This window comes from Chiroxiphia lanceolata, chromosome 8, assembly GCF_009829145.1.
Source record: "Chiroxiphia lanceolata isolate bChiLan1 chromosome 8, bChiLan1.pri, whole genome shotgun sequence".
In the NCBI taxonomy this organism is placed as follows: Eukaryota; Metazoa; Chordata; class Aves; order Passeriformes; family Pipridae; genus Chiroxiphia; species Chiroxiphia lanceolata.
In genome coordinates this window covers 31,846,258-31,861,333 of record NC_045644.1, presented here as the reverse complement: position 1 = coordinate 31,861,333, position 15,076 = coordinate 31,846,258, and the positions used below count along the sequence as shown (strand labels likewise).

The window sequence follows — 15,076 nt, the reverse complement described above, 5'->3', positions numbered from 1 at the left end:
AAGCAGCTGGAGTCAACTGCATTATACTTGGGACAAGCAAATAAAGAATAACAAAAGAATATCATGTTTTTCCATAATAAAATACACTTGTGGAAAGATCTGGAAAGACTCTCCTTTGCCCAGGCAGTCAGTGAATTTCAGCTGTGTGTCTGGGTAGGACAGAGCAGGGTACATGACAGATTATATATTTCCAAATATGTACATAATGTGCGTGATAATGCATTTCCAAAGCATTTCTGAGCACACAGCACTGGAGCAAATGTGCACAGCTGAGGCAGGACAAAGAATTCAAATGAATTTCCTTCACAATCATTAGACTTCTTACACAGGGCATTTTACCACTCAAGAAGAAAGTGGGAAGGTGAGCGGAGTCTTCAAAGGATTCTCTCATGTATTTGGTTTAAAAAAAATATAAATTGTTAAGAATGAATCAAGAACACACTTCAGTTCCTCTTTGGTGAAATCTCTCTTCAGACCTTACATTCTCCTTCCGATTTTTTTCTTTTTTTTTTGGAAGACAAGCCTGGTTGCTTTAGTGTTTCAAAATGGTACAGTCTGCCTGTCTCCCTCTGTGCTGAAGGTTGCAGATGTAAAGATAGGGCGATGAGAAATCCCTGTGGGAGGTGTTACACGCACAGTGATAGGCACCTGTACTTCACTCTTCTTCTAAATGTGCGTGGCACGTCTGAGAGCTGACAGGTCAAATGTCTAACACACCTTAAAGATTGTTGAAACAGTATTAATAATAAACTTTCTCACTAATCACAAAGTAGGTATGTCAGGTACAGGACCGAATATACACTAATCTTGATCTATTAGAAATTGTGTATGCCATTAAGTAAGACTTGAACAAAGGGCATTGGGCAACTCCGGTGCTCTGCTTTTCTGTTTGTTAAAGGCAGGCATTGGATATTTTGGGCCTGGATGCTTTTGGTTCTGTGACCTGTTTGCCTGTAAGAGCAGGCAAGCAGGACTTGTGTAGTAATGGTGTGCACATAAAAAAAATTCTTTAAGCATCTTGAAACAGGGATAAAATAATATTTTTCTGTCTTTATTTTAAGCACCCCATAATCATATGTGCACTCATCTTTCAAACTTCTCTTACTTATAAACTTCAGGCTTAAAAATAGCTGCTGCAGCCGAAAATTGCTTTTCCCATAAACTTGCAGCTCCACTGCCAGGCAGGCAGGAGCTTTTGGGTTGGTCCCACCCTTTGAGGTTGGCAGGAGCAGCCCAGGAACTCCTGGTGCAGGCCAGCTGGCGGCGGTGGACAATCATGTGCTCCCCTCCTGCTTTCAGTTCCTCCACGGGCAACCCAGGCACACACAACTTTCTGCATCCTTAACTCTTCTCAGTGTCTTGCTGGAGAACCATCTCTGCTCTTTCCCATGTCTCTGGTGTCTGGACCACCCATAAGGAGTCCAGCTGCCTCCCCTGGCAGTGCCGTGAGGAGCGATGGTCTAAACAGCTTGTTACCAACAAGTCCGTGTTTTAAGTGTGCGGTCCCAGCGTGAGGGGGAGCAAAGGGCGGCATCCAGCTAGAAGTGGGTCAGATGACTCATCCCAGGCCTCACTCTCAGGAACACGTGTGGGACAGAAGGGTTTCATCTCAAAGGGAGAGGGAGGAGGGATTGGCACCCTCCATTTGTAGATTCAGAGGGAGATATACATCATCGAGATATACATATATGTCCTAAGCCTGTATTTGTGTCTCCCCTTGAAAAAGAGCTTCTTTCTTGAGAACTTTCTCTGTCTTCATTCTCAAAAGAGGCGGAGTAAAATCAGACCTTTCTGTTCTACCGTGGTCTGTTAAGAAGTGAGGGCCTTAAGTCACTCCTTTTGTCTCTCTCAGCAAGGTTTGACACAGGAGCGGAGTTCTTGCAGATCTGACAAGCTTTAGGAAGATGAGCAACATGGAAGGGAGGCTATCAGTCAGCAGGGCAGTGCAGAGCTGCCACAGGAGTGTGGCTCCTCCGACGGGGAGGAAGTTCAGGGGGAACTGCTGAAGGCTGTGGGAAGATACACAAGGAGGAAGGAGAAAGAGTTGTGAGGTCTCTGGGATAAGCTGAGGCTGCTACAATGGAGATGGCTCTCAAATCCGTAGGAAAACAGTTTTTCTTCCACTGTCATAGAGAAACTTATTTTTCTTACAATTTCTGAAAAATCACAGTCAATTCAGTGTTTTGACTTCATTAATCGTACTCCAGGAGCTAGCATTGAAATAATTTGCAAGTTTGGATTTCACACAACAGAAGAGATGGAACAAAACTTGCTGCTTCTTTGAAGGCAAGGATCAAATCCTTTCACTGAAATATTTTGGTACTGCTCAAAAGCCAGTATTGGGATTACTGAATTTACAAATCCATCCAGTGTTTCTGGGTAAGGAATTTTCTGTGTTTGATCATAAGTGATTACTTCTTTTCACCAGTAAAAGTCCACGAAAAATACCACTCAGTAGTAAGAGAAGGGAGCCTTATATTTGGTTCTGTGTCCTTAACATTTCCATTCGATTTATTAAAAAAAGGAAAGTTTAAAGTATTTTTCTTACATGATGTTCTTGACCAATGCTTTTCCGTAATCCAGACACAAAGTCAGCTCCTGGAGAAGTCTGTCTCGCATTATAACCAGGTGCTGCTTTGCCAGTGTGTCCTTGCTTTCCTAAGTAGTTGTGGTGTGTTGGGATTGGGAATCCTCAGTGCTTTGGGGAACTCAGAACCCTGAATGAGGGTAAACTCCTGCAGTCATGGGAGTCTGTCCCCAGAGCTAGAAGAGAGTAGGCATTCCTGCATTTCAAGTAGGGGGAAACTGAGTTTCATAGGAATGTGTTCTTACCAAATGAAGCCTTATCTTGACTGATAAACACAGTAGTTCTTTGGGTGAAGTGCTCATGGGTTTGTTTGCATTCACTCCTCCCTCAGATACTATGTTCCTTTGTTCAGGGCTGCCACTTTCTCTCTTTTTCTTACAAAATGTATTTTTGAAATTACAACTGATAGAAGTAATAATTCGTAGTCTGGGATTAGAGCTTCATGGGAACTGCTCCACAGCCTTCAGCAAACTACAGTTACTAGAGATTGAGAGCTATAGCAGTTCCAGGTGTGTGCACCTAGTTCTTTTTCCAGGACAGACTTGTGGGGAGAAACTCAAGTAATTTTATACCAACTTCAATTTTTAAAATTAAAACCAAGTATGAACATTACTGTTCTCTTAGACATTGGAATAATTTTATTAAGGGCTTGTAGAGGACTTGGTGTACAGTGTATTTCCTGATCAAACTGCATTTATTTTTAACAGTATACTAGATAATTAAATGTAACTGTAAAGTTTTTTTGGCTACCATTGTTTGTAAATACTGATACCTCCCCCTCTTCAATCTAGAAGACATTTCCTGTCTTTTGAATGGAATTAAAATTTAACTTCCTGTTTTTCCCCTGTGTCCCCCTCTTCTTGAGTGTATCTGTCAGCATGACTGGCAGTAAAATGAGGTTAAAGCAGGTTTCAGGGTGCATAAGACTTTGTGGCTGGAGTATGGTGCTTTTTTTCTTCCTTTTTTTTTTTTTCTCCCCAAGTGATGTAGTTTCATCTTGAATTATGTCTTTACTAGGAATTTTTTTTGTTCTGTGTGCTGTGAGATTTATCTGTGGAACAATACTGTGAAATAGATGAGCATTGTATCAAATTTAAACACTGAATGACTTTCCTAAGTTTACCCCAAGGAACTTATTGCAGCAACAACTGAAACATCCCCATTTTCTGATTAGCAATTCAGTCTTTCCTCTGTGCAAGACCATTATTCATCAGTTCTATAAAAGGCACAACCACTGCTTTCTCCAGAGTTGCAGAGAGCTGTAGTGTTAATCCAAGTATGATATACATCCCAGCTGTTCAGACCTCTGTTATTTATAGGGAAAATTCCTAAAATGGCTCCAGCAGGTCAGAACGGAGCTCTCTGCTGGAAAAGAAAGCGCATGAGGATGGTTGCATTGCTTCTGATACTGTCTTGGAGCAGAGGCAGCATTTCCACACTTGTACAGTGATGGACTTGCTGTTTGTATGCCCAACCAGACCAAGGTTAGAGAGTCTCTGCGCTGTATTCCTGGAGCCAGAGAAGTTTGTTCTTCTGAATGAAATTCTGCAAGAAAACATGCTAATTGTTTTTCCAACTTCTGTGCAGCGCTGCTGCCTTAAATCCTCTTAGAGATTAACTTTGAAAAGTTCTGTGGAAATACAGTGGCACTCTTTTAAAATGTGAGAAAAATGAGTTTTATTCTGAACTACTTTCATGTTGTATTACTATTCTAAGAAACACATTCTCAAACAAAGTCCTGAAAACCACTTGAAAATAAAACATTAATGCAGTAGTAATTTGGTAGACTAAACTCCACTGAAAGTGGGTTCAAGAACATTTTGATGGTTATCTGATGTATTCTTTCCTCTTGACAAAAAAAATTGTTTAAATATTTTTATTGTTTGTAAGGATTTGTATTATGTCCATAATCCTCATGAGTTATGGGGGAAAGGAGCTGGAAAGTTGTATGTTCCTAGAGTTCTTATCTAGTAAAAAAGGATTGAGGATATCTGCAGAAGAGACTAGATAGCTCTGTGACTGGTGGTAATCCAAATTACAGAGCAGGGAGTCACTCACAGGAGTGATACACTCTGATGGATGTTTCTAGGAGCTGGTGTTGGTTCTAGGAGCTGCCGTCAGACTGCCACACGTTGGACAGTGTTTTACAATTCTGAGAGACCTTTGCCCTTCAATAGAATAAGCTCTTAGTTATCAGTAGTCTCATCCAGGACTGTTGTGCTGCTGAGTAATGCCACTGGTGATGGAGATAACTACTGTGGTAGGAGAAGAACTGTCCAGTCTGTCATTTTCTGTGGTGGTGGGACACAGCTTTCCAACTCTGCCGGTTCCAGCAGGTAACCTCTGCTGTCCCTGATGCACGTAGGATGCGTCTTCTGTAAAGTCAGTCTCTGAGCATGGCTGATGTCTTGGCTTGATTTCTGGGTGCATTAGACTTCATTTCCCCTAGTCCAGACTACTGGTGATCAACAGAATGTACTTTCTTTTTTGCTTAGAGACACCTCCATCCATACAGCTTGTCCTTCAGCTCATGTGATCCCGGTCTTGTTGGATACCTTCTGAAAACTGTTCAGAATTCACAGGGTGTCGGGTTCTCGGTTTAAATTTTAATATCAATGTACAAAAGAGATTCCTCCGATTTACTCACTTAGCAGCTCTCCTTGTTAGCATCGACTTCAACTTCACTCTGCTAATTGCTTGCTTCAGGGAAGTGTCTGCACTTTGAGGTTTCTTTTCCCATAGTGGCAGTGAGTTGCTTAGTGACTCAAAGGCTTGTTCCAGTATCACCACATGACTTGGGAGTTACTGGTTGAGTGGGATATGACCAGTACTCCCTCCCTGTTTTCTTTCAGGAGTAGATAAAACGCAAAATTAGATCAAAGTTGCACATTGCTGAGATGGTGGTGATAGATGTGAGGAACCTGCAGTGAGAAAGGGGAAGGAAATGTGATTCAGTGGAAAATGAAAGAGCAAATGCATGGCTGTGTCATCAAAATGAGAGAGAAGGTGGACATGGGGTAGTGTTGTTGACTTGACCTTTATTCGTTATCTGGTGAGTAGTGCAGTCAGTCAGCACAGTGCTCTGGATGGAGGCTGACAACCCACCAGCTTTGTGGATGGGAGCCACTTGTTTGGGGAAGTCTTTAGGTGAGATGCTAAAAGGTATCTGGCACTGGGGGAGAGTTTGCTTTTCTGACCCAGGTTGTCCCAGCTGCTTACAGAGAGAGTAACATAACCCATGAGCATAAGGGTCATCTGGGGTTTTTTAATCTCTATTTTCAAGTGCAAAACTATTGTAGATGTCACTAGAGCAGTTTCTAGGCTGTTTTGTGACAATACCTGCCCAGCCCAGGTTTGGTTTTGTTTATCCATTGCTTGTTGCTTGCTTCTCTGCTGCATGTTCATCCTGTGTGCTGCTCTGATTTCCCCACTGCCTTCTCATACCAGATTCTCATCTACAGACACAAGAATAACTAACTTGTTAAATGCAAGTTTTACAGCATGCCCATTTCACTTGAGACACTGATAGTTTCATAGGAAGGCAAATATGTATGTTGTTTTTTGAGTTTGCGAGTTAAAATCAGGGAGAATATTAGACTAAGAGTCAGATTTTTTTCCTGTATGTTTATGTTCTGACTTCGATATATCTTTCCATAGGATAATCTTCCGTATTTTTAATAGAAATTTTCTGGTATTCTTGAGGTGGGAGTTACTCTTCCAGAACTGAACTAACTGGTGCAATGAGGCATCTTCAAGCCTGAAATCATGACTTAGAGAAGTGTGTGCAGATCCTGATCCCATAATTCTCAGACTCAATAATTAAAATTTTAAAATCAGTGTCAACTCTTTAATTGTTGACCAGGTGAAATGAGGAAGGGGGTAGGAGTGTGTGGGGAGAAGTATTAGGCATAGGGAAGAGTGGGGAGCAGCAGAAAAATTGTTGATATCTTTTCCTGAGAGATATTAAGTTTACTGACAGTTGGAAAATTACTAAATTTGTAGTCCTCATCTTTTTTCCCTCGTGGTTTTAACTTCTTACAGAAACGTAGTTGTTGCCATCACACACTAAAAATAAGCCTGAATCTTGACCGTTCGTGGTGTGAAGTATCTGTAAACACTTGTCCTTGGAGCAGTGGCTGCGGGAGCCCCTTGTTGGGTGGGGATTGGGGATTAGCTCCCCTGGTTCCGTGGCCTGGCCCTGCACCCAGGGTGAGCGTCACCGCCCGGCTGTGCCCGCGCACACGTGTGAGCAGCGCTGACCTCGCCTCGACTTTGCTGCTGGTTTAGGGGTCAGGGCTGTGCCTTCAAGCTTGACTTAACTGGTTCAGATGTAGCCCAGCAGCTGCCGGGTTTGAATGAGGTAAATTGTGACTGTGCGTTCAGAACAGCAGAAAATAGGTCAAGTGTGGGTTGGGTTTACATAGAAAGCGCTGGCGTCGCCTGGTAAGCCTAAGCCTCTTCTCTCAGCTCAGACAAAGCCGTTTAAGGTAAACTGGGAAGTTACGATCTCCCCAAAAAACTTTCTTGGCTTTCTGGCCTCGGTGTTGGTGGCTGGCGTTGCCCTTGGTGAGGAGCCTGGAGCGGGAGGGAGGCAGCCCTGGTTGCAGGGCCACGTGGAGGGTCGGGTCGATGTGTCCCCAGAGCTGTTCCCTCTGGAAAGACGTTCCTGGTGTGGCTGTGCGGCACAGCACGGCCCTGCAGCCTCTGGGGCCTCTTTGACCTCCTGCCCACCAGCTGCAGCAGCGTGGCAGCTGGGGTAGCCTTTCACTTGTCAGAAGGGAATAAGGAATATACTGTTTACCAGGGGGTTGTGTGTGCTTGTGTGTCTAGAAATGGAGTAAGCAACAGAAGATCTGTGTTTAGACTCATCTAAATTCGATTATTTCCCTGTAAGTTTTGGTGTGGTCTGTGTGGCAGCAGCAGTGCCTGCCTGGTGATACCCTCAGGGGTGTCAGTTGCTGCCAGTTTTTCTGCGTTTTAGTTAGATTTTCATCTTCTACCACTGGAAAAAAAGCCTGGTAGGGTGGCAGAGGAATGCTACCAATTGTTAGGTGATGTTCTTGTTAATATCTTTGGTGTTCTGCCCGTCTACATTTTGTGTCACTTCTGGTTTGCCTGGGTTTTTTCCCTGCTCACTCTGATGTCAAGCAGAACAATATTAAGATGGAAGTTTGTTAAAAATTATAATCAGTAAAAGAGATTACAGATCAGTGATATAATCACGTATGTCAGGTGACACAATCAGTGAGAGATAGGAAGAAAAATAAAGGAATTTTGCTGGTTATGAAGAACTGAAAAGAAGGAAAGAATTGTACAGACCTACTTTCAAATGAGGAGTAAAAATTGGTATGGGTGTATTTGAGGCTGGGTACGGGTATGACATTTAATCTTTTTTATGGGAGAAAATCATCTTCTAAAAATGGCGTTAGAGGACTGGTATGAATTCTCAGCGGTGTAGATTTTAAAAAGTGCTTTTTGCTGCCACTGCTCTCTGAAGACTGTTGTGACAGTCGGTAGGGAGGTGTCGACTTATCTTATACCTTGTTTTTCACACTGCAGTTTTAAAATTTAATTTCTGAAGCTCCATGCAGTTGTACAAATGATTTGGTGCAAAAAGGAAAAAAAGGATTGGGGGGCTCATTTTATAGAACCCAATACTCAGTTACGAAACAACAGCACTGAAGGTTCAGGCTTCTGACACTTTGATCTCTTGAGATTTTCATTTGCACAGTTTGAATTTAAATGTGGTCCCTCTACCATTAAAGTACTAACAAAATGCTCATTTCCATTTGCATACTGTGTAAACATTGTAAACAGGACTGTCAAGTTGGTTATGTACTAGTTTTCATCTAATTCGTGTCCTAAATTATCAGAAAACCTCTAAGCAGCCAGAGGAAGCTATAGTTAATTAAGCCACAGATGGTGAGGACTAATGTGGTGTTGACCTTTGTGAGGACTGCAAAATCTACTTAGTCTTTCTCTGTAAAACACTAGCTGAAATGAGTTCCTACTGATATTAAAAAGATGTCCTTGATGCGTGAAGCCAAATGCAGAGACACCATGGAAAGCTCCAAGGAAGAAGCTTTCCCAAATAAATGTTTGCAGGTTCCTGGTGTGTGGCAGGTGTCGAGACTTAGTCTTCAGGGCTCTGATTTAAGCCTTTTTACTGCCAAAAGCCACTGTTTTTCTAGGAGTGGTTTACCTGGAATGCATACTGTCAGTTCTCCTCCTCTCCTTCACTGAAAATGGAGAGTTGACAGCTGACCAGAGTTTCTGTACCCTCCCATAAGCAGCATGCAGGCTGTGTTTGGAGGTGGGAGCAGCTACTGGAATCAAACAATCCAGTTGTTGTTCTTTGCTCCAGGGTTTCATCTCTCCGTGAACTCACTTCTACCCCTCAAGTTTGTGAAGAATGACTTGGAGAAGTATTTTAAAATGCTGAGGAAAACATCTTGCTTCAGTAGTTCAAGTCTTGTGGGGAAGGTGAAGAGCTGTGGAAATGTGTAGGCGTTCCCACCACAGTCATGCCTGGCTGCCCAAAATGGAAAAGGAGCTTGCGGTGGTTTGAGCCTTTCAGAGGCACTTTGTATGGTCTTTGGGCAGTGTGCAGGTTCAACTCATCCAGGGATACCTCTCAGGGTCTTGGGCAATATTTTTTTGTGGATGGGGCTTGAGTGGGAGAATTCTCTATGCATTTGGATTTTGTCTTGTTTTTCTGTGGGTACTGTCTTTGAAATTCCTGTTTGATCTTAAAGGAATTTTGAAGCATTATAAGTGATGTGCACTTGTTCATCTGTGATTCTGAATGCTAAATTATTTTTGTCCGAATAAGCTCTCTGAAAATACTTCTCTGAACAAAAATTTCTACTTTCTGGTTAGAGCAGTGTGGTATCTTAACCTGTGGTGGTATTGTCTGTAGTTTCAACCTGCTTTGTATCGTTTCCCACCAGAGGAAAGAACAGATACATTCAGAAAAACACAGGATCGCTTTGTTACTTGGGAAAATTTCATTCTCTCTCCTTCTTGGGACTTCCTTGGAGTCAAACATGTCCCCAGCATGTGAGAATGATCACCTAGAGAGACATGCAGCTGACCCAGTTCTTTGGTTAATTAAGCGTAAAGTCCAGTCCACCAGAAGCGAATTCTTCTTTTGATATAGAAAGAAGGAAGAATAGCAGCAAAGATGTAAAAAACTTGTCATAGATTGGCAAGCTTCTGATAGTCACATTGCTTCATGTGACTGTCTTTCAGAGGGGCAGGAGGGATTATCTCAACTGTATCTTTGTAGCCCATACACCCTTTGTCTTCTTCCCAGAGTTATATGGAGTCATTTGTGGAGCAGGGGACACTGCCGCATGAAGTACATAAAGAGCTTCCTACTGCAGATTTTAAGAAGAATATAGCAGTCCCATTTCTTTGATTTGCATCCTGATTTGCATAAGGATTTCAAACCAGCATTAACATCCTTCTGGAGGAGGTGTTCCAGGACTTGTGGAAAAACTAGTCTAGGAGAGGGTACCGTACTTACTTCTGTTTGTAAAACTATTTTCAGATGAGGAAAAGTCTGGAGGAAAGTCCTGCAGGGCATTTACATCTTCTGTGGGTTAGTCTGTCAATCATGCTGCTTCAACCAAGGAGGAGAGGAAAATTGAAGGTCACAATTGCCAAGGTTCAAACCTCTAGACAGTAATTGTTCCTTGAGCAATATAAACACAGGGAAAGGAAAAGGACTGGGCACTGCAGAGTTATCTGCTTGTCTTCAGTGCTAAACCACGGAAGAGATGGCAAGTCATCAGCCTTGCTTGTCACCCTGTGTCTCCCTGCTTTTGGCAGTTTGTGGTGTGTGCTGAAATTGTGTGCTTAAGGCCACTGTCCTACAATTTAATACATTATGCAATTAATTTCCTGAGTTTTGGTTTTCAGATTTAAGATTAAAGATGGAAAAGGTAAATCATGACACACACACACACTTTTTTTCTTAGATATATGTACAGAAAAGAACAGAACTTTTGAGATTTCAGGAACTTATTCTATTAGTATCTTCCCCCCCCCCCATGATTAAGATGTTAAATGTGTATTGTGTGTGCATTTAGAACCTCTGGGTTCTTTTTGATAATCCCAGTCATACCTGCATGCAGTTTGTGTAATGGGTCTTTGACCTCACTTGTGCCTTTTGTAGCTCATCTTTCACCAAGAGTAAGGAAATAAGTACAAAATGGACTCTGCAGTCTCCTTTTTTAAGTGTTCACATGGAGCACTCTCAGCCAAGGTACTGATGTCATGCATCTGAATTCAGAGATAGAGCAAAAAAGGTTCAAATGTACTATACATAGGATGGACCAGTATCTTCTGTGTCAAGTTCAAAGGAGGCCAAGATGCTTAGGAAGGATGTGAAAACTAAAAAAAGAAAAGCAGCAGTGTCTGTTGCCTTCAGGAAACAAATCAAAAGTAGCTTAAGATGACATAGAGACTCAAAAACTTCACATAAAGAACTCCTGAAAGTAGTATAATGTTGAGAGTAACAGGTTTGACTTCATGGTACCTAATTGTGTAAGTCTCAAAATGAGGATACAAATTTTCTTAGATGGGACTGAAGGAATAATTCAAAGTGTACAAGATTTGCATATTAACTGCACTTGTAAATCAGCCAGGCTCTCAGTGTTGCAGTGCCTTGGTCTGTCACTTAGGTCCAGTGCTTGTGGATCTGAGAGAGAAAATTTTTATTGCAGGAATCTCTTGCAGCTGCTGTGAAAAGAGTTCACGGGAAGGAGGACAGATGAATGGTCATCCCACTGCTCCCAGGGTCTATTGTATTCCCCTGGCAAATCATCCCCTCTTTCCAGTGGTGGGGTTGCTTCTGTAGGTAGGATCAATGCAAAAATGGATTTGCACAAGTAGGCAGAATAGCTAATACTTCTTTTAGATTGCCTCAGGAGAGGTCATCCTTGAATAAATTTTGTTTGCGACCCTCGTGTGCCTCTGGTAATGCCAGCAACATATTTAACGTGGTTGGGGTAGAGGTCCTGCTGATTTTCCCTTCACTTTGTTCCAATTTACATGTATTAAAATGGTCATCTTGACCATTTCTTCTGGATCCAAGGCCATATCCTTTGCAAAAGCATAAGGAGAGAGAGTAATTTTCTCTAACAACCGAAGCATTGATGCATTCTCCATAATGGAGCACAGCAAATCCCCAAGTGTCAGGAAGTGAATTTTAAATTTGAAATAGATATCCTGTGATCAGTGGGTTAGCAAGAATAATCTCATCCAGATGAATGGAGAGAAATTGCTTCGTGTCACTGGAGCGGCCTGGCAGCAATGCACGATTCACTGGGTGTTGCTTGTATCTGTATTCTGTGGCTGGAGCTCTTCATAATAAATTGTGAAACATCAAGGAACTTGTTGGAGATCAAGGAAAGAAATTGCTTGATCTCAGCTGCAGTACTGATAAAACATTTTACATTTTGTATGTGAAGAATTGCTCTCATTATTTTAGCTGTCTGAAGTTCTCTTGGTACAAGTGAATGTTCCTGCCGCTCACGGATTTCCAAGGCCATCTTCTGCATGAGGAGTCTCCAGGCTGTGGTGCAGCTTTTTTTCTCTGCCACAGCCTCAAAGACAGAAATAGCAAGTTTGTTCTGAAGCAGAGAAATAGGTGTTCTAGGAGTCAAAAGATGGATGGTGATTTAAGCCATACTTGCAAGGATACGAACCAGGTTCTGTGCCTAATTTTTTCTTGTTAGGAGGACAGTGCCACTGAATATGTCTTAATTTCCCAGATGATGTCCTACCAAATAGTGAAAAAGAATCTTTTCCAGAAACTGAATATAATAGAAATTAAACTGTGTCTTATTTGAAGTGACCTAATTAATAAAGACCTACATATTTGAAAATCAGCAACGGTGTTTCTCTCAGAATGCTTGTTTCTCTTAAAATACAGCTTATGCATTACGCACTATATTTGTGGGGTTTGTATCTGTGTTTATGCTCAATATGTCCATATTAAATTTTACAGATATGGAAAACAGGGTTTTTTAAAAAATAATTTAATCATTATTTAAACAATTCTTTGTGCATACCTGTAAACACTGAAGTCTTTAGAGGGCATTTCTAGCTTGTAGTAAGACAGTATTTATGAAAGTGTGATCCTATTAATAGCTTACAAGTCTGGCCACATGTGGGATCTGACATACCATGTTCCCATGAAATAACTTTTAGCACTATGTTATGCTTTTAAGTTTTTTCTAAAAATAACTCAGAGATTTGTAGGCAATCAGTAAAATTAGTGTCTAACTACTTGATATTGTACTTTAAAAATACATGTAGGAAAATAAACAAAAATGTTACAAGTAAACATAACATATGGTTCTTTTTTTAATCTCTACTTTAGGACGACGTAGACAGTCTAAACCCAGTTCTCAGGGATAACCCGCAGTTACATGAGGAGGTAAAAGCCTGGGTAAAGGAACAAAAGGTTCAGGAGATTTTTATGCAAGGTAATTATGTGGGAAATTGTGTTATTTATATTCTGTGTTAGCTAGTTAAAGGCCATTACTTGTGTGGGACTCATCCCATAGCATTTGTGATACCATGGAGAATATATTTCTAACTTGGAAGTTATTTTTTGGAAGTATTTGTTAATACAAGAAAACAAGACTATGTAAGAAGCTTGTTGGTGGCTGCTTCAGACTGTTCTTAACTTGTTTGATGTTTTAGTGTTTACAGCAAAAGCTGAATATCATTAGTCTGAACATAGATATTTTATGAAGTTTGTTGTGAAAATAAGTGTGTATGAATGGCAACTACACACATTTTGGCATGTTTAAAACTGTTCTGTGCTCTGTAGTGTTACTGTTACGTGTGATAACTTCTCAGATACCTGTCTGTGCTTGTAGTTCTTCACAGTTCTGTCACAGATGAAGAATACTTTCAGATCCCCACCCCCACCCCTCACCCCTTGGCTGAAAAGTGCCTTTCAGATCACAATTTTGTAACTCGAGTCTAATGCTGGAAGGTTGCAGCAAATGCTGTATACGAGAATATTTACACTGTAGATTCAAGTTACAAGAAAACAAGTATGGATTAGAAGAAATTATTTTGGTTCCACCTTGCTGATAATAAAAATACTATTGCATTGGCAGTATATTCATTGACATGCAGGCAGCTCTTCAGAGGCATTCCTAGGATGGGAGGCAGAAACTAACCTCTGCAGTCTGGGCTAAAATCCCCATGCAAACAGTAAAGCAGTTTCCGGACAAAAATGCTTAAGCAGTCATTTTATAAATGAAGATTGGAAGGGAAGCAGTAAATAATCAGATAATTTGAGGATGGTTCTGAGGTTTTCTTGCTGTCTGGTTTCTTTGATAAAGCTAAGATCAGAAGACCAAAGGAATATGGTAAGTTTAATATTGAAGTTACAGTAAAAAACCTATGCCTTTCCTTTTGCGGAGTTTCTAATTTGACTAGATGTGATTATTCTTATGGGCCACAGAAAAAGGATACTGAAGAAGCAACATGTGGAATTATGTAGGTAGTGAGTCGGTATGTTGGTGTTAGTCATTTTAGATTTTACTTTAATATCCTCAGATGCAACACAAGTTAATAGTCTGTTGATGAAATTTGCAGCCAAAACCGGATTGAGAGGTGATGTGAAATCGAATTAGGGCTGTATGAAATGGAAACTAAAACTGAGCTTGTTTACTGTATTTTATTAGAGTAACAGTAATAAGGCAATTATAAAAGTCTCTGTTACACTGGTACAGAATCAATACTTGAGCAAAGCCCCAGCAATATTGAAATTATCATCTAAATGAGACTGCAAGCCCACCATCCACACAACTTATTTACTTCCCATCATTGCAGGAACTGTATTTTTGTCTTTATACATATAATTTCTCAAATAGATGTTTCTGTGCTTAGAAGTGCACAAATGCAGAGTGTCTTGGACGGTGAGATGTATCTAATCCAAATGTTCCTTCAGAGCAGTTTTCCTCATCTCAGGAGAAGCTGCAGTTCAAATGCACTTGCTGCCCTGGTGTGATATGTGACCTGAGGAGACACAAGCTCCCTGGGGCAGTGACGTCCCAGCCACGAGGCCCTTGGCAGTGCCACCACCTCCACCCCGGGGGATGGCGGTCAGGCAGCGGGGACTGCTGTCACATTCTCCCGGGACATAATCTGCTCCTGGTCACGGAGACTTTGCATTTGGCACAGCCCTTACAGTGGCTTACAGACAGCCCTCTGGCAGTGCCAGCTGCTGTGATCTAGTCGTGTTATCCTCCTTTTCTCCTTCTTTCTCTTCTGTGGTTTGCTTCACCTTCTCCATTATTACCATTTTCTTGTTCCTTGCAATTTAAGCAATGTTTTCAGTTCTACCTTGTCTAGACATATCTGTTAAAGTTATTACCAGATTCTCTTACTTCATCCTCTGCAACATCTTTAGGATCCAGCCTTTTCCTTGTTGTCTGTCATGCCAAAACCTTCATGTCA

The 15,076-nt window shown here is 41.4% G+C and overlaps 1 protein-coding gene across 10 annotated transcripts in view; it reads left to right on the top strand.

The window, feature by feature from the left end:
* Positions 1–15,076, top strand: part of JMJD1C (jumonji domain containing 1C) — a 156,073-nt gene that overhangs the window by 104,851 nt on the left and 36,146 nt on the right. For 8 of the 10 annotated variants that reach the window (XM_032695473.1, XM_032695467.1, XM_032695474.1 and 5 more), the window contains one exon: positions 12,978–13,083. In XM_032695473.1, the coding sequence (XP_032551364.1) occupies positions 12,978–13,083 (106 nt within the window). Of the gene's footprint in view, positions 1–9,904; positions 10,103–11,349; positions 11,451–12,977; positions 13,084–15,076 lie in introns of those variants that run through there. The other 2 variants (XM_032695472.1, XM_032695471.1) reach the window with 2 other exon arrangements.